The 23,435-nt window shown below is 34.7% G+C and overlaps 1 protein-coding gene and 1 long non-coding RNA gene across 6 annotated transcripts in view; one reads left to right on the forward strand and one right to left on the reverse strand.

The window, feature by feature from the left end:
* Positions 1-3,469: 3,469 nt before the first annotated feature.
* LOC141377191 (uncharacterized) overlaps positions 3,470-23,435 on the forward strand; it is a 29,054-nt gene continuing 9,088 nt past the window's right edge. Inside the window, exons 1-2 of one of the 2 annotated variants that reach the window (XR_015506054.1) lie at positions 3,944-4,406; positions 4,520-4,608. This is a non-coding gene — a long non-coding RNA (uncharacterized LOC141377191). Of the gene's footprint in view, positions 4,407-4,519; positions 4,609-23,435 lie in introns of both variants that reach the window. The other variant, XR_015506055.1, reaches the window with a different exon arrangement.
* Positions 9,537-23,106, reverse strand: LOC147841091 (uncharacterized). 4 transcript variants are annotated; one of them, XM_087279492.1, is made up of 6 exons: positions 23,060-23,106; positions 22,569-22,620; positions 15,147-15,251; positions 14,115-14,173; positions 13,514-13,661; positions 9,537-9,665 (listed from the first exon to the last, which is right to left on the reverse strand). In XM_087279492.1, exons 2-6 carry the CDS (start codon positions 22,582-22,584, stop codon positions 9,586-9,588), a joined length of 408 nt encoding a protein of 135 aa, XP_087135618.1. In that variant the 5' UTR covers positions 22,585-22,620; positions 23,060-23,106; the 3' UTR covers positions 9,537-9,585. The 4 variants fall into 4 exon arrangements, 1 of the variants encoding a protein (XP_087135618.1); XR_015506020.1 differs by lacking the exon at positions 9,537-9,665 and adding an exon at positions 13,896-13,936 and having other exon boundaries at positions 13,416-13,661; positions 22,590-22,620; XR_015506018.1 differs by lacking the exon at positions 9,537-9,665 and adding an exon at positions 13,896-13,936 and having other exon boundaries at positions 13,416-13,661.

The following is a 23,435-nucleotide window of genomic DNA, read 5'->3' on the forward strand; positions in this document are numbered from 1 at the left end:
ACAACTGAAATTATATCGTTTCAATTGATTATTATTATTTTTAAATAACTATTAAAACAACATCAAATAAATTTATAGCTCTGTTGTCGTTATTGCAATATTTTGAGTCGAACGAACTTCCCCCGACGGCCAAAAGGTCCAGAATTTGTCCTTTTAACTATTTTATGTAATTTAATATTATATAATATATTTATTAAATAATTAAGATAATTTTATTATATTATATATTTGTATTTAATATATATTGTAATAAAGTGTAATTTTAAATAACTAAGGCCAGTATTAGCAAAGAGTATAGAATCATTCTCTTCTTTGGTAATAGCGTGGATAAACTATAACGTCACCTTGAAGGCAAATCGGCTACAAAATGAGCACAAAAAAGGTGTGAAGCACCAGAAGCGGACCATATCAAATTCATTTTAAATATATTTTGTCTGTTGTTGATATCCAGGTTTTTTTTCAAATGTACTTTTTTACCAAAGAGACAAGAAAAATTTTGAAGAATTCATAACAATTGTTTTATTATTATTATTATTATTATTATTATTATTATTATTATTATTATGTTTTAATTTTTTTTTTTTTATTGAAATGGCCAAATTGTGACTGAGGACAATAGCCAATAGACTTGTGCTGAAAACATGGTGTCCACGTCTCATTGAGGTGAGGTTAAAATTAAATTAAACAAATGAATAAATTATTATAAATCATTATAAATTATAGCCTATGATTGTTAAGACTGTTGCACTTTTTGTGTTGGTAATATGCTCATGTTTAAACATTTGAAATAGTGACTGACACCTGCAGAATCAATGGTTGTGATGCTTTATTCCACTAAATGTTTTGTTTTACAATACATGACTCTCTTCTTTTTTTGTACCTTCATGGTTACATCAAAAGAGTATACTATAAAGTATTAATTAAAAAGCCTAAAAATGTAAAACCCAATAATGTATTCACTACTATTTTTATAAAATAATTTGTGCACATAAAAATACATACTTTTGTCCTTGCAGACTTTTCATTTTTGCATTAACTTGTGTTGCATTCCAGTTTTTCTCAGTCGCTTTGGTACATTTCTCAGATTTGAAATTTACAAAACAGTAAGTGCATTTCTCAAAACAGCACATACAAATAGCAAAACAGCATTGATAACCTGCAAAAGTCTCTTACTTAAAATCTTTAGTTTATCTCTCAAAGAACATGTCAGTGCCGTCAAATTTGCCTTTTTGCAAAAAATTGGATCCAAAATAAGAAATGCTTTGATTACATTTATATTGAATTCATGACAATTTTCAAACTGTGGCTGAAAACTGAAATACTGTAAAAACAGACAAAAGTAATAAAATACTGTAAATATTAAAGAAAACAAATTTAGACCAATTTACAGTCAAATCTATTGGGAGTATAAGACATAGCCACTATTGACCTCCTCCATCCATGCTGGCACAGAACAACACAGACCTTCCATCGTTTATATAAGGTTTGCAGACTGAGTGCTAATTGAAGATTTGTGTGAATGAGTGTCAAACTGCTGCTTCAGTGAATTCAAACTGATATTGTTAGTGTCTAATGGTTAGGAATAGATGGTTTCTGTTTGGTTACCATAGCTAAAACAATGGAGTTTGGACTGCTTGAATGACATCTGTTAACTGTTTTGAAAAATGGTAAGGAAAATGTGTCGACCCAATGAGAAAGGGTTTACACATTTGCAAGACCTGCTTCTGCTCTGCTGGGTTAGTGAAAATGAAAAGGAACCTAGTTTCTTTAACCAGGTCAAAGCAAACAAGAAAAACTGTAACTCATGGTGCATTAACTAATGTTAACAAGCATGGACTTGGATGTTAATAATGCATTAGTAAATGTACAATTATGATTAATAAATGCTGTACATGTGTTGTTTATGATTAGTTCATGTTAGTAAATGCATTAACTAATGAACCTTATTGTAAAGTGTTAACAGAAAGTCGTCATGTTTAGGGTCAAACCGCATCTGTGGACATTTTTTGCTATTTCTGCACAAAATTGTGTTTAAAATCTGAGGATTGACGCGGAATAAACCTTAATATATATAAAAAAGTAATACCTAATTAACTTTAATGTTTACAATGCAAATCCAATTAGATCCTCTTTATTTGGTAAACAAAGCAAGTCTTTCATATAATATATCTACTAAAAGACAGAAAATATAACTTTAACTCATATGAATATTTTCATATTAGTCAATAATATTATTGTAAATAATTTAAAAACTAAATAAATATAGATTTACACACATTTACACAAGTAAATAAACAGAATCAATGATGGGCTCGTAGATTCTGTTTGGGCTTACTCATGTTGTCAGTATAACAGTGTACTCTGGACTGGGATGTTCTGATGTAAATAAACGGTGGCTAATTTATTTATTTGCTGTTTGTACTGTAAATTGTTGCTAGGTCATGTCATTGTGATACAGAAAGGAAAAGACAGCACTACAGGACAAAGAAAAAAAAAGTAGAAATGTGAACATAGGACTATCTCCTTTTAGATGCATCTTTTTTAGAAAAAGTCAAGATTGACCTGGGAGCAATTTACCAATTATAGATTTAGAAAAAAATGTTTAATGGAAATGTATAGAAAATGCATTATGACTTAATATTATGAACACTTGTTCCAACTTCTTTTATATATATATAACTTGACATTCACTTTTTTTTTCTCACCACCTACTGGTCATTTTCACAAGACAAAATTGTGTTGTTGGAAAATGTATTTTACTTAAATTTCACTTTTGCATGCTATAAAAGTACTTGAGTAAGATACATTTTACTTGATTTGGGTCATTAAAATAACTTTGACTACCCCTATTATGATATAGATACCTGCTGTAATCAACCTAAAACCTATGCAGTAGTTTGACATAAAACCAAAACCATACCCATTCATGTCTTAGGACATTTTTATCAAGCAAATGTTTGAATAACAGTATAAGTTCATGACATGTAACAACCATAACATTACCATTATCTCTTAGGACATGTTTAATTAACCTTTTTTTTTACCTACACCAAATGTTTACTAATGAAGGTACATTTATAACAACTATTTGTTATACTACTTTATTGTCAAACCATGTTGCATACAAATGCATTAAACAGACTTATGTGAGTGTATTGCTGTAGAGGAAAAATAAAACACAAGACAGGTGTTTATAAAGAGTATAGTTTATTTTGTTTGACCTGCAAACTTATCTAAACAAGATAAACTTTCAGAAAACAGCACGGAAACATTATAATGCGCACGCTCATGAATATAACCCGCGGCTGTCTTCAACGGTTGTCTTCAATGGTCCTTCTTTGCTCAACAACTCTGCTGAAAAACAAAGCAAAACATTACAACAGCCAAACATAAAGTTAAAACATTACAGTTGCCATGGTTTCTATTTTAAACTATAGTAAACTAAAGTTTGAAACTATAGTTTAAAATAGACGATGAGTGGGCCTCGCTGCTCCCACCCACCATAACCCTCGCAGCGGGGTCCCACTACCGGCCTCATGTGTATCCCTGAGGGTCCTCAGGGCTTGTTTTGATCCCTGCCTAGGGTTCAGAAGCCGGTCCGTGCCAGTGTTCACTGGAATGTTGCTCGGCGGCACATTTCGAGCAACAAACACGTAATATTCTTTGCGATATTGCGTTTATGTACGCAAACCGCAAGGAATTACAGCACAGACGGGCCCGAGTGAAGCTTCACGAAGCTGAATTCGTGAGATTGGCGTGGCTCCTTTCGTACCGTCAGTATTGAACTTACCTTGGTCAAGTACAAGCAGCAACACCGAGCAAACTAAACACTGAGAAAGAAACCGACGACCTTTATAGGAATGCAGATGCAAATGTTTACAATGCGACGTCATTTATGTGAGTCTCGTTGTCATAGTGAGCACTGAAGAGAGCCCATCTCATTGGAGAACACAGGCTCGGAACTTTCGTCACGGCGAGTTGCGGTCAGCTGTGAACAAAAACATAATAAATATATTGAATATATATTTTTACATTTTTAGTGCTTTGTAATATTCTGGGATGCAGTAGAATATGGAGACAGATGAATATAATTAAAGACAGATGTGGGACATTAGAACAGAAAGTGAGCCCGGCTTGGAACCACTGCTCTGTGCTTCTTATTATCCAAGAACGCCATCTACCGGTCACATACGCTTATAGCATGTCATAGATAAATACACTAGATGTCGCCTGGCCTATTGTTGTCTATTGGACGAAATGCGTCAGTAGCACCGCCATCTTGCTACAGGGTAGCGCTCCTTTGAAATGAATGCGGGACCAAGGTACAGCGGAGGACTGTGGCCATCCAAACCAGAGATATACACATATACACATATATATATGATCGGGAGTTTTCCTGGATGTTAGTATGTATTTTTTTTCTAATTACGAAAATTATAATTTTACATCACTTTTCTACATTGATGGATCAGTGACCGCACGGGCATTCCTGACAAAAAGCTTGTGTTTGTGTGTACAGTAATCAGGGGCGCAACTGCACATTTACTGATGAGTATGCGGCTTCAACTTTTGCGCGCTCCCCTTCAATCCAACTATATTTTATAACAGGCAAGTGATAAAATGTGGAAAATATTTCCATCAATAAATTAAATATATTTTTTCATAAAGATATCAATATGCTTCAAAAAATACAGTTTCGCAGTTCTGAACACAACTGAAATAGTATGAAGTAGTAAAAGGTATAATTACATTAAGCATGTTAAGTCGCAAAGAAATGCATCTCATACCACCCCAAATTTCTTCTCAATTTAATTTTCCCTCACTAAATGATTATATCACCTTGACTAGCCTTGCTTTTGGACTTTTTGTACTACATTTGTCAAAACAAAATGATAGACATGGGAGTCCTAAAGGGCAAAAGAACATTGCAATTACTTCTCACATGCATCCTGTGAGAAGTGTAAGGCCTGTCTTTGCAAGAACAATTGACTGAAACTGCTAAATGTTAAATAAAAAAGACTGTCAAATTTTTAGGGGAAAAAAAAAAAAACCCAGAAACAAACAAATGTTCTATTTAATTTAAATGTTATTACTTTGTTTGTAGCTAAAATTAAAATAGTTTTGAGCTAAGAAGTTACCAAAAGGCCTGACGAATCAATATGATACATAATAAATTCATAAAAACATGTATGGTATGAAAAATGGGGGTGGGGGGGTGGAATGATTTTTTAATTAAATAAAATACAATATACGCGTATAAAATGCTAAATGAACATTTTTAACAAATATATATATATATATATATATATATATATATATATATATATATATATATATATATATATATATGTGTGTGTGTGTGTGTGTGTGTGTGTGTGTGTGTGTGTGTGTGTATATAATATATATATATTAGGGCTGTAACGATACACCAAACCCATGATTCGGTTCGTATCACGATTTTTGACCCACGATTCGATTCGTATCACGATTTTTTATTTTATTTTTTCGTGTGGGGTGGGAAAAAAAAAGATTTTTAAAACTATTTTTAATTAAATAACATTTGAAAAATCTTTATAAACTAAACATCAAAGAACAATATTAACTATGCAAATTATTAACAATATAAATAGCCATATATAAAATAAATAAATAGGCAAAGCTATCACTTCTGTTTTCTTTGTAACAAAATACTGTTGAAAAACCAAACTAAACTCCATTGTTTAGATGGTTCAAGCATGTTGAAAATTATTTTTCAATCAAGTTCTCTTGCATAGAAAAAGTAAATTAAATAGCTAGGGATGCTCATTTCGTTAATTTTGCTAACCGACAACCGCCGCTCATTAATCGGTTATTAACGGTTAACTGGTCAGATTACTATTAATTTTATATTAAACAAATTGACGTGTCTATTTTGTGTATGACACATTAAATATTGCATTTTAAAATACTGATTTATTTTTATATAGGCTATTAATAGCGGAACAGAACAACAGAGCATCTTCACGCACCTGCAGTGTTTAGCACAGAAGAGCAGAATAATCTAAATAAAATAAATAAAATAAATAGGACTGCCCTAAATTATTTTCACTTAAATAATTAATTTATTTTACAAAACGAAAATACTGACTGATTATTTTTAATAACCGGCATAGGCTTTTTTTCCAATGTTTATTTCTTCCGTCAAATAAAAATCGCAGACTTCCTCAAATTGCTTGCTCCACGGAAAATATGCATTTATTTAATGCCCCGCTGTTATTATTATAATCACAAAACCTTTTACATTTTAATAGAAATCCTTATTTTAAATATTATGTCCTGATATAGCCTATGGTTTCCTCTCTCTCCCTCGCGGTTCAAGTGCGCGCGCTGCCTGATGAAAAGACAACAACACGCGCGCATATGTAGACTTTTTGTAAACAGTTTGTTTAAATATGATATTGCATTAATCTGCGTACATGCTTTAAGCTGTAAAATAAAAAGTAAAGCCTATTTGTTGCGTTTATTACGCAGATCCAGGTCAACATATGCGCTGGTTTAGTATCAACAGGTCTGTATCAAACAGCAATATTCTTCTTCCATTTTGCTTCTTTAGCAAATGTGTCTGTAGGCACGGGTTATACGTTATCATCCCGCAAATTAAGTATGCCTTGCAGTTAAACAAGTGGCCGAAAACAAGGCGCACCTTACTGCCTTTATGTTGACAAGGAAAAAAGAAGAAGCGCGGTCCTCTTATAAACGACTGAATCAGCTGGGTATCGATTGTGCAAAAGTGTTGCTGTCTGTGTTGTTACAATAGTAATATTTAATACTATTGTGATATTCAAGATTTGTATATTCATACAGCTCTGGATAACTTAAAACAGCGATTAGACCTTCAGAGCGGCGTTAATGCGTCCTGAAGTAAAGCGAAACGGCTATAAACTCCAGCAAGATAGACCCAGCTAACAAATTTAGGTTATAAGAACGTTCTCATAACGTTATCTGTAACGTTCCAAGAATGTTGAAATGTCCAGTTTGCTTAATGTTGCTAGAACGTTTTTTTATGGTTGGGATAACGTCGCTACAACGTTTTCAAAACATATATTTCCACCAAAATATAACGTTCTAAAAACGTTTATTCGGAATGTTCCAAGAACGTTGAAATGTCCAGTTTGCTTAATGTTGCTAGAACGTTTTTTATGGTTGGGATAATGTTATTATAACGTTCTTAAAACCTAATTTTCCACCAAAATATAACGTTCTAAAAACGTTTATTTGGAATGTTCCAAGAACGTTGAAATGTCCAGTTTGCTTAATGTTGCTAGAACGTTTTTTTATGGTTGGGATAACGTTGTTACAACGTTCTTAAAACCTAAATTTTCACCAAAATATAACGTTCTAAAAACGTTTATTCGGAATGTTCCAAGAACGTTGAAATGTCCAGTTTGCTTAATGTTGCTAGAACGTTTTTTTATGGTTGGGATAATGTTATTATAACGTTCTTAAAACCTAATTTTCCACCAAAATATAACGTTCTAAAAACGTTTATTCGGAATGTTCCAAGAACGTTGAAATGTCCAGTTTGCTTAATGTTGCTAGAACGTTTTTTTATGGTTGGGATAACGTTGTTACAACGTTCTTAAAACCTAAATTTCCACCAATATATAACGTTTCAAGAACGTTTACTTATAATGTTCCAAGAACGTTGAAATGTCCAGTTTGCTTGATGTTGCTAGAACGTTTTTTTATGGTTGGGATAACGTTGTTACAACGTTCTTAAAACCTTAATTTCTACCAATATATAACGTTTCAAGAACGTTTACTTATAATGTTCCAAAAACGTTGAAATGTCCAGTTTGCTTGATGTTGCTAGAACGTTTTTTTTATGGTTGGGATAACGTTGTTACAACGTTCTTAAAACCTAATTTTCCACCAAAATATAACGTTTCAAGAACGTTTACTTGGAATGTTCCAAGAACGTTGAAATGTCCAGTTTGCTTAATGTTGCTAGAACGTTTTTTTATGGTTGGGATAACGTTGTTACAACGTTCTTTGCTAGACCGTTTTTATGGTTGAGATAATGTTGTTACAACGTTCTTAAAAACCTAAATTTACACCAAAATATAACGTTCTAAGAACGTATATTTAATGTTTCTAGAACGTTGAAATGTCCAGTTTTCTTAATGTTGCTAGAACGTTTTTGGATGGTTAGGATAACAATGTTACAACGTTCTTAAAACTTAAATTTCCACCAAAATATAACGTTCTCAGAACGTTTACTTGGAATGTTACAAGAACGTTGAAATGTCCAGTTTACTTAATGTTGCTAGAACGTTTTTTTTTTTATGGTTAGGATAACGTTGTTGCAACATTTTCCAAACTAAAATTCCACCAAAAAATAATGTTCTAAGAACGTTTATTTGGAACGTTCCAAGAACGTTAAAATGTCCTGTTTGCCTGACGTTGCTAAAAAGTTTTTTATGAATAGCATAATGTTCTTACGTTTTCAAAACCTAAATTTCCACCAATTATTGGAACGTTCCAAGAATGTTTAAATGTCTAGTTTGCTTGACATTGCTAAAACGTTTTTCTATGGTTAGAATAACATTCTCAAAACCTAAATTTCCGCCAAATTACAACGTTCTAAATTTAGTTTTTTAATGTTACAATAACTTTGAAATATCCAGTTTACTTGACATTGTAAGAATGTTTTTTATGGTTTGAATAACATTCTTACAGGGCTCTAAATAATCTAAATTTCAACCAAAATTTAACTTTCTAAGAATGTTTTTTTAAATGTTCAGAGAACGTTGAAATGTCAAGTTTGCTTAACGTTGCTAGAACGTTTTTATGGTTAGCATAACATTCTTACAACGTTGTAAAAACCTACAATTCAGTTAAAATATATCATTCTAAGAACGTTAAAATGGCCACATTCTTTAAAAGTTAATTTAAGGTCAGAACATTTTTTTCTGAGATTCTCTGAACTCTTCAACCATTCTAATGACAGGTAACAATAATATAAATTACAAAAATGATGTAAACTCTAACTTAACCCATAAGAATTAATAATGTTGGTTCTTACTGTTGTTATTTTGTGGCATTTTGGTTGATCAAATCTTGTACCAAATCTTTGAACCATTATTTTTAAATCTGGCATTTAAATTAAGCATTAAGGTCACATTTTTGTAGAAATTGATAGTTCTGTATTTAAGGCCAATTATATTCACTTTATTTAAATATTTTAAAATACTTGATACATTTATGATTTACAGTACATTTGCACTTTAATTTTCATTACAATTAATGTTAATTACAATAGAACATTAAGCAATTCTATTTACATCAAATAAGTGGAAATAGAATTTTACAATGAAATTACAGAAAACTATACACAACAACAAAAAAATTAAAACAAAAGACAATAAACCAGAAAATATAAAAACAATTGACTTCAAAGTTAACTTCACTGACCAACCCATCTAATTTGATTAAATATGTCACCTGAATCACCCTGAAAAAGCTGAGATAATAATCCCTCATCAACAATCAGTTGATACAGTACAATCATTTTTTATTATGATTATGGACTCGTGTCAACTGGGCTCACGTTAACTTATGCCTTATACCCATCGGCTGATTGATGCATCTGTTGTGCTTAGCATTACTGGAGCAAAACTGAGCACCTGTGACAGTGAAACGTAGACAATATTTCAGTAAATCATAAAGAAAATATTAAGAGCAGAATGTATGATTTGATTCTCTCTCACAAACACATGTTATACCTTGACATGTTTAGGCCTATTTGACTATTATTATAGCATTTAACCTAAATCATGTTACAACAGTAATAGCAGTTTGTTATTAAGTATTATTAGTATAATTAAAATTGCATGTTTATGTTGATGCTGTTATTGCCAGGGGTCCTACCATGATGGTCCATAATAGTGGATGCAAGACTATTATCACCTAGTCGTTAAATTTTGCAATTACACTGTGGTCTTAAAATATTTTTCACATTAAGTGTCAATTCACCCAGAAACATGAATCTTGTTGTTACTCTTTTGTATCATTACAATTCCCGGAGAACTGTTCATCTTCAGAACACAAACTAGGATGAAATATGAGAGCTCCTCATCCTCCAGAGACAGCTATGGTCCTGAGACAGTCAAAGTAGGGCTGTGACAGTAACAGATTTTTTGTTACAGTGGTGATAAAGCAAGAAATCAAGCAGTATGTCGGTTAACATTACATATAGAGCTGCACAATTAATCAAAAAAAGATTGCGATCTCGATTCGACTCCCTAGATCAGGGGTCACCAATCCTGGTCCTGGAGGGCCGGTTTCCCTGCAGGGTTTAGCTCCAACTTGCCTCAACACACCTGCCTGGATGTTTCAAGTATACCTAGCAAGAACTTGATTAGCTTGTTCAGGTGTGTTTGATTAGGGTTGGAGCTAAAATCTGCAGGACACCGGCCCTCCAGGAACAAGTTTGGTGACCACTGCCCTAGATGATCATAATTCAACATTTCTACAATTCTACAATTTCTACAATTAGAGAAGCAAAGGCGGCCGCACAAGTCTTCAACATCAGAATTATGAATAGTTGTATTCTGATGTCATCACTTTACTGTGCATTAATGACCAGGACAAATGTAAAGTCTATTCAAGTCCACCTTTCAAAGTCTATTAAAAATTTATTCAAAACCAACAGTAGACCTACACATATTATTATTGTCTTTATACCATATGTTTGAGGAAAAACAATAATAATAGCCCACTCATACTAATCTTTATTTTACATCTATAGAATCATGAGAAAATCTTGATCTTTATTTTAAGCAAAAAATCATGATTCTCATTTTAGCTAGAATCATGCAGCTCTACCTACATAGGCCTATATATAGGTGTTAAAATTTGTCCGCAACCCTTTTAATCGATAGACCTTATAAATGACCAATTAAGCATGGACATTTAAAGGGAAAATGAAGCACTCAGTCAAGTTTACATTTTGTAATTTGATTTCCACTTTAAAGAAAATATATTAAACAAACTCTATTAATGTAACCATTCAGCAGAAAATGGCATGTTTTACTATAGAATTTAGACCTAGGGCACCGCCATCTTGGAATATCGCTGTGTCTGACGTCATGAGGTTGGTTCTGTTAACTCAGCTGAACAGATACAGTGGAAGTAAAGGACTGAACACGGAGACTGGACACCCTAATTTATCCCAACGCATAATGTTGTAGATGTGGAGCTGGTGCAAATACAGAAGCAACCCTGTGACGTCAGACACAGCGACATTCCAAAATGGCGGCTTCCTAGGTCTAAAATCTATAGTAAAACATGCTGTTTTCTGCTAAATAGTTACATTTATTGAGTTTGTTAGTTATATTTCCATTAAAGTGGAATCCAACGTACAGAATAATTTTAACTTGACTGAGTGCTTTATTTCCCCTTTAAAGGATATGTTATGCTTTGTGCTGTAAGACACGCATCCACGACTTTGTACATTAAAGTAATAATCAAGTGTGCATTTACTTTACCTTATAGAGTCACTTTCTTGATATTGAAAATTGGGGATGCATAAAACCGCTATAAATCCTGATATATCCACTGGTGCTGCCATTAACACGTGGGTTAGGTAATCAAAAAGTAGACTACATAATGTTTATGAGTGGATCACGGATGGCGAAGATCAATAATTAGTTATGCAATCTTTTAACTACTTTGTCTAAAATATTGAATGCGATTTGATTAAACGAAAGCGAAACTGACCGGATCAATGGACGATTTTGTCATAAACAGTGAAATTTTAGACAATTAACTAATTTTTTTTAAAAAGTTAACAAAAATGTATTATTCAAAACGGAATATTTCACTTTATTTTATTTTTTATTTTATTATATTGTAATTGTACTTAGCAAACCAGTTTGTTTTGTGCTGCGGAAAAATAGCAGACCCGGCACACTTCACTTTACTTCAAATGTTATTCGTTCATATTGTTTATTTTGTAGATAACTGACCAACAAAAAAATTCATTAAAATTACATAAAAATTAAATAGTACCAAACGAAAATTGTTCCAAAAATGTTTTTCCCGACAAAAATACACAACTGTGCAGTGTTTGTTTCGCTCCTAGGAAAATAAGGATTTAATTAATGCTCCACTGTAACTGTTGCATCACAAACCTCTGTGATATATAATGGCTACATTTTGTATAAACTTATTTATACAAAATTATCATATGCTATAGCCTACATTAAATAAGTCAACATATATGCAATTTGTTGTCTCTCATCACCGCAGGTACCGCATGAGCGTCTGTTTATAGCTTCTGTAAAAAATTTTTTTTTTAAAAAGACCTACAATTGACCAGCCTTTTAACAGAGCCTATATTGATATGGTGATATTTCTGTGCCAGTTTGACACCAGACTAAACTAAGGAAAATTTATCTAATTCAAAACACTGAACTCACGTCACCTGTACTCACAACGAGTGAGACGGAGAAAATAAAAGTGCAGCACTGAGGTAAAATCAGATTCTTTAGTCATAACCTTTAAAATAACTTGTATTAAAAATGTTGATAGAGGTCGGTGATATAAGCATTATGACGGAGCATTACAAACGCTTATTTTCCGTGGAGCAATTGATTTGAGTTAGGCCTGCTATATTTATTTTACGAGGAAAAAAACTAAGTACAAAAAAAATTGCCTATGTCGGTTATTAAAAAAGGTTTCAGTCAGTTTTTGTTTTGTAATCTAAATTTTTAATTTAAGTAAAAAATATTTAGGGCAGGCCTTTTATTCTATTTATTTAATGTATTCTGTTTTTCTATACACTCCTGAAAGTTTCATCACATCACATCATCACGGTAATAATCACATTATAGTGGTTGACTTCTCATTATAGCAGTTATGCGGTTACCTTCACACCCAAGTCAATGTCCAGATAAGGCACAAAAAATTTTGTGACTTTAGTGGTTCAACTGTGAGCATTACAAGCTCTAACAACACTTTAGTGAGGGAAAACAAAACGGTAAATACTAATTTGTTTGCCTATATCTCTCTTGCATCAGATCAGGGTTTGTGTTTACTACGAGTAGCAAGCGCACACCCTAACCTGTTGTGGCAGAGACAAATAAGTTGCTTTTACAGTATTTTTGATGCACAAATGTGTTCTTTGAGCTTTGTATGATTACAGTTGAACTACTGAAGATAAATGCAATGTTTTGACAAAGTTTTTAGTTAGACTTTGAAGATCTTGGGACCATTGCTGTATATGGAGAAAGAGGGAGCTATACCTTCATGGCAAATGAGACAAATATCCCATCAAAACAACTAAAACGAACACAAACCAATATTTGGTTTGGAGAGAGAAGGGAAAACAAAAACACTTTTGCAAATCCTAAAAATAACTTTTTTTCTTTTTTGACTTAAACTTTATGACAAATGTACTGGACCTGTAACACATATATCACAATGCTTTATAACCACAAATTTCACTGCTGTTGTTTTGCTCCAGTAATACCTTCAAGGAACAGCATAGTAGTCAGGCAGCCATACAAAAGTAGAGATTGGTGTGGTGTAGAAGAACTGCAATGGATGTCTGTCCAGGCTGACACTGATTTGGACCATCGGTATGTTCTTGATGCCCTCAACTCAAGCTTCCAGAAAACCTGCAATAAATGAAATTACCAATTACACCTGGTATCTGCTATATGCAAAGTTAAATTCAAACATTTATTTTTAACTCAAGCCATATTTTTCTGATAATATTGTCACATTTAATCTATTTGAATAATTTTGAAATCTAAATATTCCCAATTCATTGATCTTGTTAGGGTTTCATTTACATTTCATTTTAACAAGATTAATGAAGCAAAAAAATATCTATTTTTAATTGCACGCACATACAAACCACACCCAATTAGGTACTGCTATGAGTAAACTGCTGTAATCCGAGAGGAATGAAGACATGGAGGAAAACAAAGAACATACCAGAACATAGTATAATTGTCAATAAACAAACAAGGACAAAAACTGGTTTGTGAACACAGGCAATTATAAACAGAACATTACCAACCAAAGCAAAAAGAATCTTGACAAAAAAAGTAACTTAGCAAACTTACACATGGGCAAAGCTTTTTCCATTCAATGCTGCGTAGTGCACCTCTGGTTAGGAGTACATCTTTAAAAGTAAAAGTTAACAACAACAACAAATATAATGTTTATAACAAAGATAATGGTTATAACATTGCTCAGCCAAATATAACATTATTTTTTTGTTTTGCAATGTGTAGCCAGATTTTTTTAGGCTAATTCCTAGTTATACATGAAATTTATTAAGATGATTTTGCAACAAGCAAACAAAAAAAGGTTAAGAAGAAAATATATTAACTGTAAGAGACTAAGTGAAAAAATAGGTGTAACATCGTCAGAAAGTCTTTAGCAACCACGTAGAAGAGTAAATAGTGAGTAAGTTTTCATTTTTGGGTGAACTATCCCTTTAAGTTTGAAAACACAAGTAACTTTAACAGTCTTGCAGATATCAATTATATAGACCAGTGGTTCTCAAACTGTGGTACGTGTACTACTAGTGGTACACAGGCTTCCTGCTAGTGGTTTGCGGAGGATTGAAATATGTCATGTACATGCTACACACATTTCAAAATTTATGAAAAATGATGTATATAATATGCCATATATGACATATAGCCTATATTTCTGAGGTAATCTACCACGTTTTTTAACTGTGCAGAGTTTTAGCTGCTTTACTGGGCCTACTGTGCTACTGTAGTTCAATACTGCTCATTTTGGTGGTACTTGGAGAGACAATTTTTTCTGAGGTGGTACTTGATGAAAAAAAGTTTGAGAACCACTGATATAGACCTTTTCACAAGATGGAGATGACGCATTTCAATTGTCACCAGCATCTTAAATCCTCCAAAAGATTTTAATATTTAGATTTTTAACATAGCATGTTAAATTATTTGTTTGTTTTAATTCCATATTTGCTTTAGATAGAGAAGGGAAGACCTAAAAAAATAATATTAAAAAATTAATTAAAAGGTTTAACATCATATGTACTGGACCCGGTACAGTATATCACTATTCTTTATGAACACAAATTTCCTTGTAACAAGTGCTGTTTTGCTCCATACCTTTAGAGAACACAGTAGTAGTCAGGCATCTACAACAGCATTCTTGTCTGTCCAATCGGACACTGGTTTGGGCCATCGGTATGTTCTTGATGCCCTCAACTCGAGCTACCAAATAATACAGAAATTTAAAAGCCATTACACCTGGTATCTGCTATTATACAGTGTATTTCAAACATTCATTTTTAACTTAATCCATACAAGTAACGTTACTATAATATTGTTACATACAGTGTAGCACAACATCAAAACAAACTAGATATTAAAGTTTGAGGACAAACTTTATGGTGGCTTGAAAAGCCGAATCTGAAAGTTTGAAGTGGTTTTAAAGTGTAAATAGAATGTTAGTATGATTTTAGCTTGAGTTAACATATTACTAGCATGAATTAGCATGTTAGTAGCATGATTCTTACATGAATTAGCATGTTGTTAGCATGATTCTAGCATGAATTAGCATGTTACTAGCATGATTCTAGCATGAATTAGCATGTTGTAAGCGTGATTCTAGCATGAATTAGCATGTTACTAGCATGATTCTAGCATGAATTAGCATGCTACTAGGATAATTCTAGCATGAATTAGCATGTTAGTATCATGATTCTTACATGAATTAGCATGTTGTTAGCATGATTCTAGCATGAATTAGCATGTTACTAGCATGATTCTAGCATGAATTAGCATGTTGTTTGCATACATCTAGCATAAATTAGCATGTTACTAGCATGATTCTAGCATGAATTAGCATGTTGTTAGCATGATTCTAGCATGAATTAGCATTTTACTAGGCGGTTGCTAGGGTGTTTTAAGTGGTTGCTAGGTGGTTGCTAAGGTGGTGCAAGGCAGTTGCTAAGGTGGTCTGACTATTTGCTTGGTGGTTGCTAGGGTGTTGCTAGACGGTTGCTAGGGTGTTTTGAGGGGTTGCTAGGTGGTTGCTAAGGTGGTGCTAGGCAGTTGCTAAGGTGTTCTGACTAGTTGCTAAGTGGTTACTAAGGTGTTGCAAGGTGGTCGCTAGGGTATTCTGAGTGGTTGCTAGGTGGTTGCTAAGGTGTTGCTAGGCGGTTGCTAGGGTGTTCTGAGTGGTTGCTAAGGTGTTGGTAGGTGGTTGCTAAGGTGTCCTAAGTGGTTGCTAGGTGGTTGCTAGGGTATTCTGAGTGGTTGCTAAGGCGTTGCTAGGTGGTTGCTAGGGTGTTGCTAGGCGGTTGCTAGGGTGTTCTGAGTGGTTGCTAGGTGGTTGCTAAGGTGTTGCTAGGTGGTTGCTAAGGTGTCCTGAGTGGTCGCTAGGTGGTTGCTAAGGTGTTGCTAGGCGGTTGCTAGGGTGTTCTGAGTGGTTGCTAGGTGGTTGCTAAGGTGTTGCCAGGTGGTTGCTAAGGTGTCCTGAGTGGTTGCTAGGTGGTTGCTAAGGTGTTGCTAGGTGGTTGCTAAGGTGTTGCTAGGCGGTTGCTAGGGTGTCCTAAGTGGTTGCTAGGTGGTTGCTAAGGTGTTGCTAGGCGGTTGCTAGGGTGTTCTGAGTGGTTGCTAAGGTGTTGCTAGGTGGTTGCTAAGGTGTCCTAAGTGGTTGCTATATGGTTGCTAGGGTGTTCTGAGTGGTTGCTAAGGCGTTGCTAGGTGGTTGCTGGGGTGTCCTGAGTGGTTGCTAGGTGGTTGCTAAGGCGTTGCTAGGCGGTTGCTAGGGTGTCCTGAGTGGTTGCTAGGTGGTTGCTAAGGTGTTGCTAGGCGGTTGCTAAGGTGTCCCAAGTGGTTGCTAGGTGGTTGCTAAGGTGTTGCTAGGTGGTTGCTAAGGTATTCTGAGTGGTTGCTAAGCGGTTGCTAGGGTGTCCTGAGTGGTCGCTAGGCCCTTACTAAGGCATTACTAGGCCGTTGCTAGGTGGTTGCTAGGCGGTTGCTAGGGTAATTTGGGTGGTTGCTAGGCAGTTGCTAGGGTACCCTGGTTGGTTACTAGGCAAGCCTCACATACATGCTTGATAAAACATTTATACTTAGTAAGCATTTCTAGCAAGTTACAGTACTTGGCTAGTCAATATTAGCATGTAGCTAGTCACTGCTAGCATGTGTAGCATATAGGAAGTTTCGTTTGCTAGCATGAGTCAAACGAGCCAATCTCCAAGTCTCTACGATGTTCTGATGCTGAGATATAGCTGTTGATGAATGGTTGCTAGGGTACTCTGTTTTGTTGCTATGGGCGAGGTTACAGAGTTAACTTGAATGTGGTTGGTTGTCTAAGTCTAATGAACCAACCCCCGTGTCTCTATGACACTGCTATGCAAAGATATGCATCTTGGCCTATTTTAATGGAAGTCTATGGAATCAATTTGGGGGCGTGGCTTGTGAGCTTTATTATCATATTGAGATGCTCATTGGTTGTCTGAGTCAGATGAGCCATCCCCCAAGTCAATAGGACACTGCTATGCAAAGATATGCATGTAAGCATTTGATAGCACAGCTAATTACATTCTATAGGACAGTTGCTAGGGTGCAGTATGTGGTAGTTAGGGGTGTGGCTAGAAAGTTAAAAGGCCATCAGTGATTGGCTGCTGGCTAGACTGAGTTAAATGAGCTCAGCCATTAGTCTGTATGACAGTCTGATGCAGAGTTATGAGGTCACAAAGTTTGATCCCATGTTAAGTCAATGAGAGTCTTTTGTAATGGAAGTCTACGGGACAGTTGCTAGGGTGCAGTATGTGGTAGTTAGGGGTGTGGCTAGAAAGTTAAAAGGCCATCAGTGATTGGCTGCTGGCTAGACTGAGTTAATTGAGCTCAGCCATTAGTCTCTATGACAGTCTGATGCAGAGTTATGAGCTCACAAAGTTTGATCCCATGTTAAGTCAATGAGAGTCTTTTGAATGGAAGTCTACGGGACAGTTGCTAGGGTGCCATAAGTGGTTGCTAGGGAGTGGCTAGTAAGTTTAAAGGTCATCAGTTATTGGCTGCTGACAAGACTGAGTTGAATGAGGCCTGACTCTAGTCTGTAGGACAGTCTGATGCAGAGTTATGAGCTCACAAAGGTTGACTCAATGTTAAGTCAATGGCAGTCTTTTACAATGGAAGTCTATGGGACAGTTGCTAGGGTGCCAAAAGTGGTTGCTAGGGAGTGGCTAGTAAGTTTAAAGGTCATCAGTTATTGGCTGCTGGCTAGACTGAGTTAAATGAGCCCAGTTAGAAGTCTGTAGGAACGTCTGATGCAGAGTTATGAGGTCACAAAGTTTGACCCAATGTTAAGTCAATGGGAATTTTGGGAATTTTCCGGGTCGTTTTTCGGAAAACCGAAAGTCGGATCAGTCGGAAAAGATATAGCAACCCGAGTCAGACCAGTTTGAAGGTTTGACGAAAGTTTGAGGTATGAAGCTTGAAAGGGTTAGGAGGAGATAGACTTTAAAATTAGTCTCAGAAGAAAGAAGAAGAATAACTAGATTCTTAAAGTTTGAGAACAAACTTTGAGGCTGGCTTGTGAAAGCCTGACGGTAATAGTTTATTTAGTTTAAACAGTTTTAAAAAGTATGAAAAGATAGATAGATAGATAGATAGATAGATAGATAGATAGATAGATAGATAGATAGATAGATAGATAGATTAGCATGTTATTAGCATGATTCTAGCGTGAAATAGCATGTTGTTAGCATGATTCTAGCATGACTTAGCATGTTACTAGCATGATTTTAGCATGAATTAGCATGTTGTTAGCATGATTTTAGCATGAATTAGCATGTTACTAGCATGATTCTAGCATGAATAAGCATGTTGTTAGCACGATTCTAGCATGAATAAGCATGTTGTTAGCACGATTCTAGCATGAATTAGCATGTTACTAGCATGATTCTAGCATGAATTAGCATGTAACTAGCATGATTGTAACATGAATTAGTATGTTACTAGCACAAATCTAGCATGAATTACCATGTTACTAGCATGATTCTAGCATGAATTAGCATGTTACTAGCAATATTCTAGCATGAATTAGCATGTTGTTAGCACGATTCTAGCATGAATTAGCATGTTGTTAGCACGATTCTAGCATGTATTAGCATGTTACTAGCATGATTCTAGCATAAATTAGCATGTTGTTAGCATGATTCTAGCATGAATTAGCATGTTGTTAGCATGATTCTAGCATAAATAAGCATGTTGTTAGCACGATTCTAACATGAATTAGCATGGTACTAGCATGATTCTAGCATGAATTAGCATGTAACTAGCATGATTTTAACATGAATTAGCATGTTAATAGCACAATTCTAGCATGAATTACCATGTTACTAGCATGATTCTAGCATGAATTAGCATGTTACTAGCAATATTCTAGCATGAATTAGCATGTTGTTAGCACGATTCTAGCATGAATTAGCATGTTGTTAGCACGATTCTAGCATGTTACTAGCATGATTCTAGCATGATTCTAGCATAAATTAGCATGTTGTTAGCATGATTCTAGCATGAATTAGCATGATACTAGCATGATTCTAGCATGAATTAGCATGTTGTTAGCATGATTCTAGCATGAATTAGCCTGAATTAGCATGTTACTAGCATGATTTTAAAATGAATTAGCATGTTGTTAGCACGATTCTAGCATGAATTAGCATGTTACTAGCATGATTCTAGCATGAATTAGCATGTTACTAGCATGATTTTAGCATGAATTAGCACAATTCTAGCATGAATTAACATGTTGTTAGCATGATTCAAGCATGAATTAGCATGTTGTTAGCATGATTCTAGCATGATTTAGCATGTTACTAGCAAGATTCTAGCATGAATTAGCATGCTACTAGCATGATTCTAGCATGAATTAGCATGTTGTTAGCATGATTCTAACATGAATTAGCATGTTACTAGCATGATTCTAGCATGAATTAGCATGTTGTTAGCATGATTCTAGCATGAATTAGCATTTCACTAGCATGATTCTAGCATGAATTAGCATGTTGTTAGCATGATTCTAGCATGAATTAGCATGTTGTTAGCATGATTCTAGCATGAATTAGCATGTTGTTAGCATGATTCTAGCATGAAATAGCATGTTACTAGCATGATTCTAGCATGAATTAGCATGTTGTTAGCATGATTATAGCATGAATTAGCATGTTACTAGCATGATTCTAGCATGAATTAGCATGTTGTTAGCATGATTCTAGCATGAATTAGCATGTTACTAGCATGATTCTAGCATGAATTAGCATGTTGTTAGCATGATTCTAGCATGAAATAGCATGTTACTAGCATGATTCTAGCATGAATTAGCATGTTGTTAGCATGATTATAGCATGAATTAGCATGTTACTAGCATGATTCTAGCATGAATTAGCATGTTGTTAGCATGATTCTAGCATGAATTAGCATGTTACTAGCATGATTCTAGCATGAATTAGCATGTTGTTAGCACGATGCTAGCCTGAATTAGCATGTTACTAGCATGATTCTAGCATGAATTAGCATGTTGTTAGCACGATGCTAGCATGAATTAGCATGATTCTAGCATGTTACTAGCATGAATCTAGCATGAATTAGCATGTTGTTAGCATGATTCTAGCATGGATTAGCATGTTACTAGCATGATTTTAGCATAAATTAGCATGATTCTAGCATGACTTAGCATGTTGTTAGCATGATTCTAGCATGAATTAGCATGTGACCAGCATGATTCTAGCATGAATTAGCATGTAACTAGCATGATTCTAGCATGAATTAGCATGTTGTTAGCATGATGGATAGATAGATAGATAGATAGATAGATAGATAGATAGATAGATAGATAGATAGATAGATAGATAGGTAGAGGTAGATAGATAGATAGATAGATAGATAGATAGATAGATAGATAGATAGATAGATAGATAGAGGTAGAGGTAGATAGATAGATAGATAGATAGGTAGATATAGATAGATAGATAGATAGATAGATAGATAGATAGATAGATAGATAGATAGATAGATAGATAGATAGATAGATAGATAGAGACAGACAGACAGACAGACAGACAGACAGACAGACAGACAGACAGACAGACAGACAGACAGACAGACAGATAGATAGATAGATAGATAGATAGATAGATAGATAGATAGATAGATAGATAAATAGATAGATAGGTAGAGGTAGATAGATAGATAGATAGATAGATAGATAGATAGATAGATAGATAGGTAGAGGTAGATAGATAGATAGATAGATAGATAGATAGATAGATAGATAGATAGATAGATAGATAGATAGATAGATAGGTAGAGGTAGATAGATAGATAGATAGATAGATAGATAGATAGATAGATAGATAGATAGATAGATAGATAGATAGAGAGATAGATAGATAGATAGATAGATAGATAGATAGATAGATAGATTGATAGATAGATAGATGGTGTAAGAGCATGAGTCAAACAAGCCAACCCCCGCCTCTCTACGATGTTCTGATGCTGAGATATAGCTGGTGTTATATCGTTGCTAGGTTAGTCTGTTTTGTTGCTATGGAGTTGATTGACAGCTTAGACTAATGATGTATCAAAGCTTCTTCCAAGTATGAACAGTTAAAAACAACCCCCATGTCTCTATCACACTGCAGCATGACGATATCAATCTGAACCTCTTTAATTGCAGTCTATTGGACAGTTGCTAGGGTGCAGTGTCTGGTTGTTAGGGTGTGGCTAGAAAGTTAAAAGGCCATCGGTGATTGGCTGCTGGCTAGACTGAGTTAAATGAGCCTAGCCAGTAGTCTGTAGGACAGTCTGATGCAGAGTTATGAGCTCACAAAGTTTGATCCCATGTAAAGTCAATGAGAGTCTTTTGCAATGGAAGTCTATGGGACGGTTTCTAGGGTCCAAAAGTGGTTGCTAGGGCGTGGCCAGAAAGTTTAAAGGTGATCAGTCATTGGCAGTTTGATAGTCTGAGTTAAATGAGCCCAGTTAGAAGTCTGTGTGACATTCTGATGCGGAGTTATGAGGTCACAAAGTTTGATCCAATGTTACGTCTATGGGATTTTTCCGACGGTCCCGGGACGTTTTTCGGAAAACCGAAAGTCGGATCAGTTGGAAAGGATATAGCAACTCGAGTCAGAATAGTTCGGAGGTCTGACCCGAGTTTGATGGTCATAGCTTCAAAGGCCTAGGACGAGATAGAGTTTAATTTTTAGTCTCAGAAGAAGAAAATATAATAATAATATTAAGTTTAATAGGATAACAGTAGTCTGGCTTGCTACACAAGCCAGCCTAATAATAAGTTTAAGTGAGATAACAGTATGTTGGCTTTTCAAGCCACCATAATTATCAATAATAATATAATATCACACAACATAGCATATCAATTACTAAACAAAGATGGTTTTTGCACGCAGGCTATTAGAAAGAGAGTATTACCAACTAACGTTAACGTTAAAACATTGAGAATTTTTTAACAGATAATTAAAGGTAAACGTTATGTTAACTTGGCAAACTTACATATGGGCATAGCCATTTCACCTGTACATTAGCACGTCTCTGGAGTACATCTCTAAAAGTAAAAAGAAACACAAATAACAGTGAAACGACCGCAGTTCACTTTATTTATTGGCTATAAAAAAGATTGTTTATAACATTTCTCAGTAACGTAAACTTTCAAACGTGTTTCTTAGTTAGCCGCGATGTGAAGCCAGGTTTTTAGGCTACTTCCAAGCCATAAATGTAGATGCCAATTAAAACAGTTAAAAACACTAAATTAGACTAACGTTAATGTTTAACATGTAAGTTACATCGTGTCCTTAAACATGTACCTCGAGCTGATGTGCGTCACAGGAGCGCGCGCAAACAAGACGGAAAAAAAAACAAGCTGGAAAGTATTAAATGCTTCAAGATTCGAAACACACCTCAGAATTCACGTTTCACATTATTTGTGGGTAAAACTAAATAATGAGAATAAATAAAACATATAAAGCATCGAAAAATGTTCTTACCTCTGAATTCCGTTGCACTGGTGTCCGTTACGATTCAAACTTCAAATGAGGCAGGTTGCGCGGCTGCGAGCGCGACTGCGCGCGCCCAGTCCTCCAACGGTACTATGGTAACCAACAAAACTAAACCAGAACCAAAGAGCTTAGAATGACATTCTAAGCTCTTTGCCAAAACTAAACACTAGTTTAACGGGGGAATTCGATTGGTGACTGACAGATATGTAGTTACAGTCAAAAATAAACATTAAACTTAATTTATTTTTTCTAAAAAAAAAAAAATTACAAATTTTCATTCCATTTAAAATCTGTATTGAATTTCTTTCAAATTATTTTGAAAATGTTGGTAGGACTTGTTGTAAGAACATTATTTATTCACATT

This window comes from Danio rerio, chromosome 13, assembly GCF_052040795.2.
Source record: "Danio rerio strain M-AB ecotype USA chromosome 13, GRCz13ab, whole genome shotgun sequence".
NCBI lineage: Eukaryota > Metazoa > Chordata > Actinopteri > Cypriniformes > Danionidae > Danio > Danio rerio.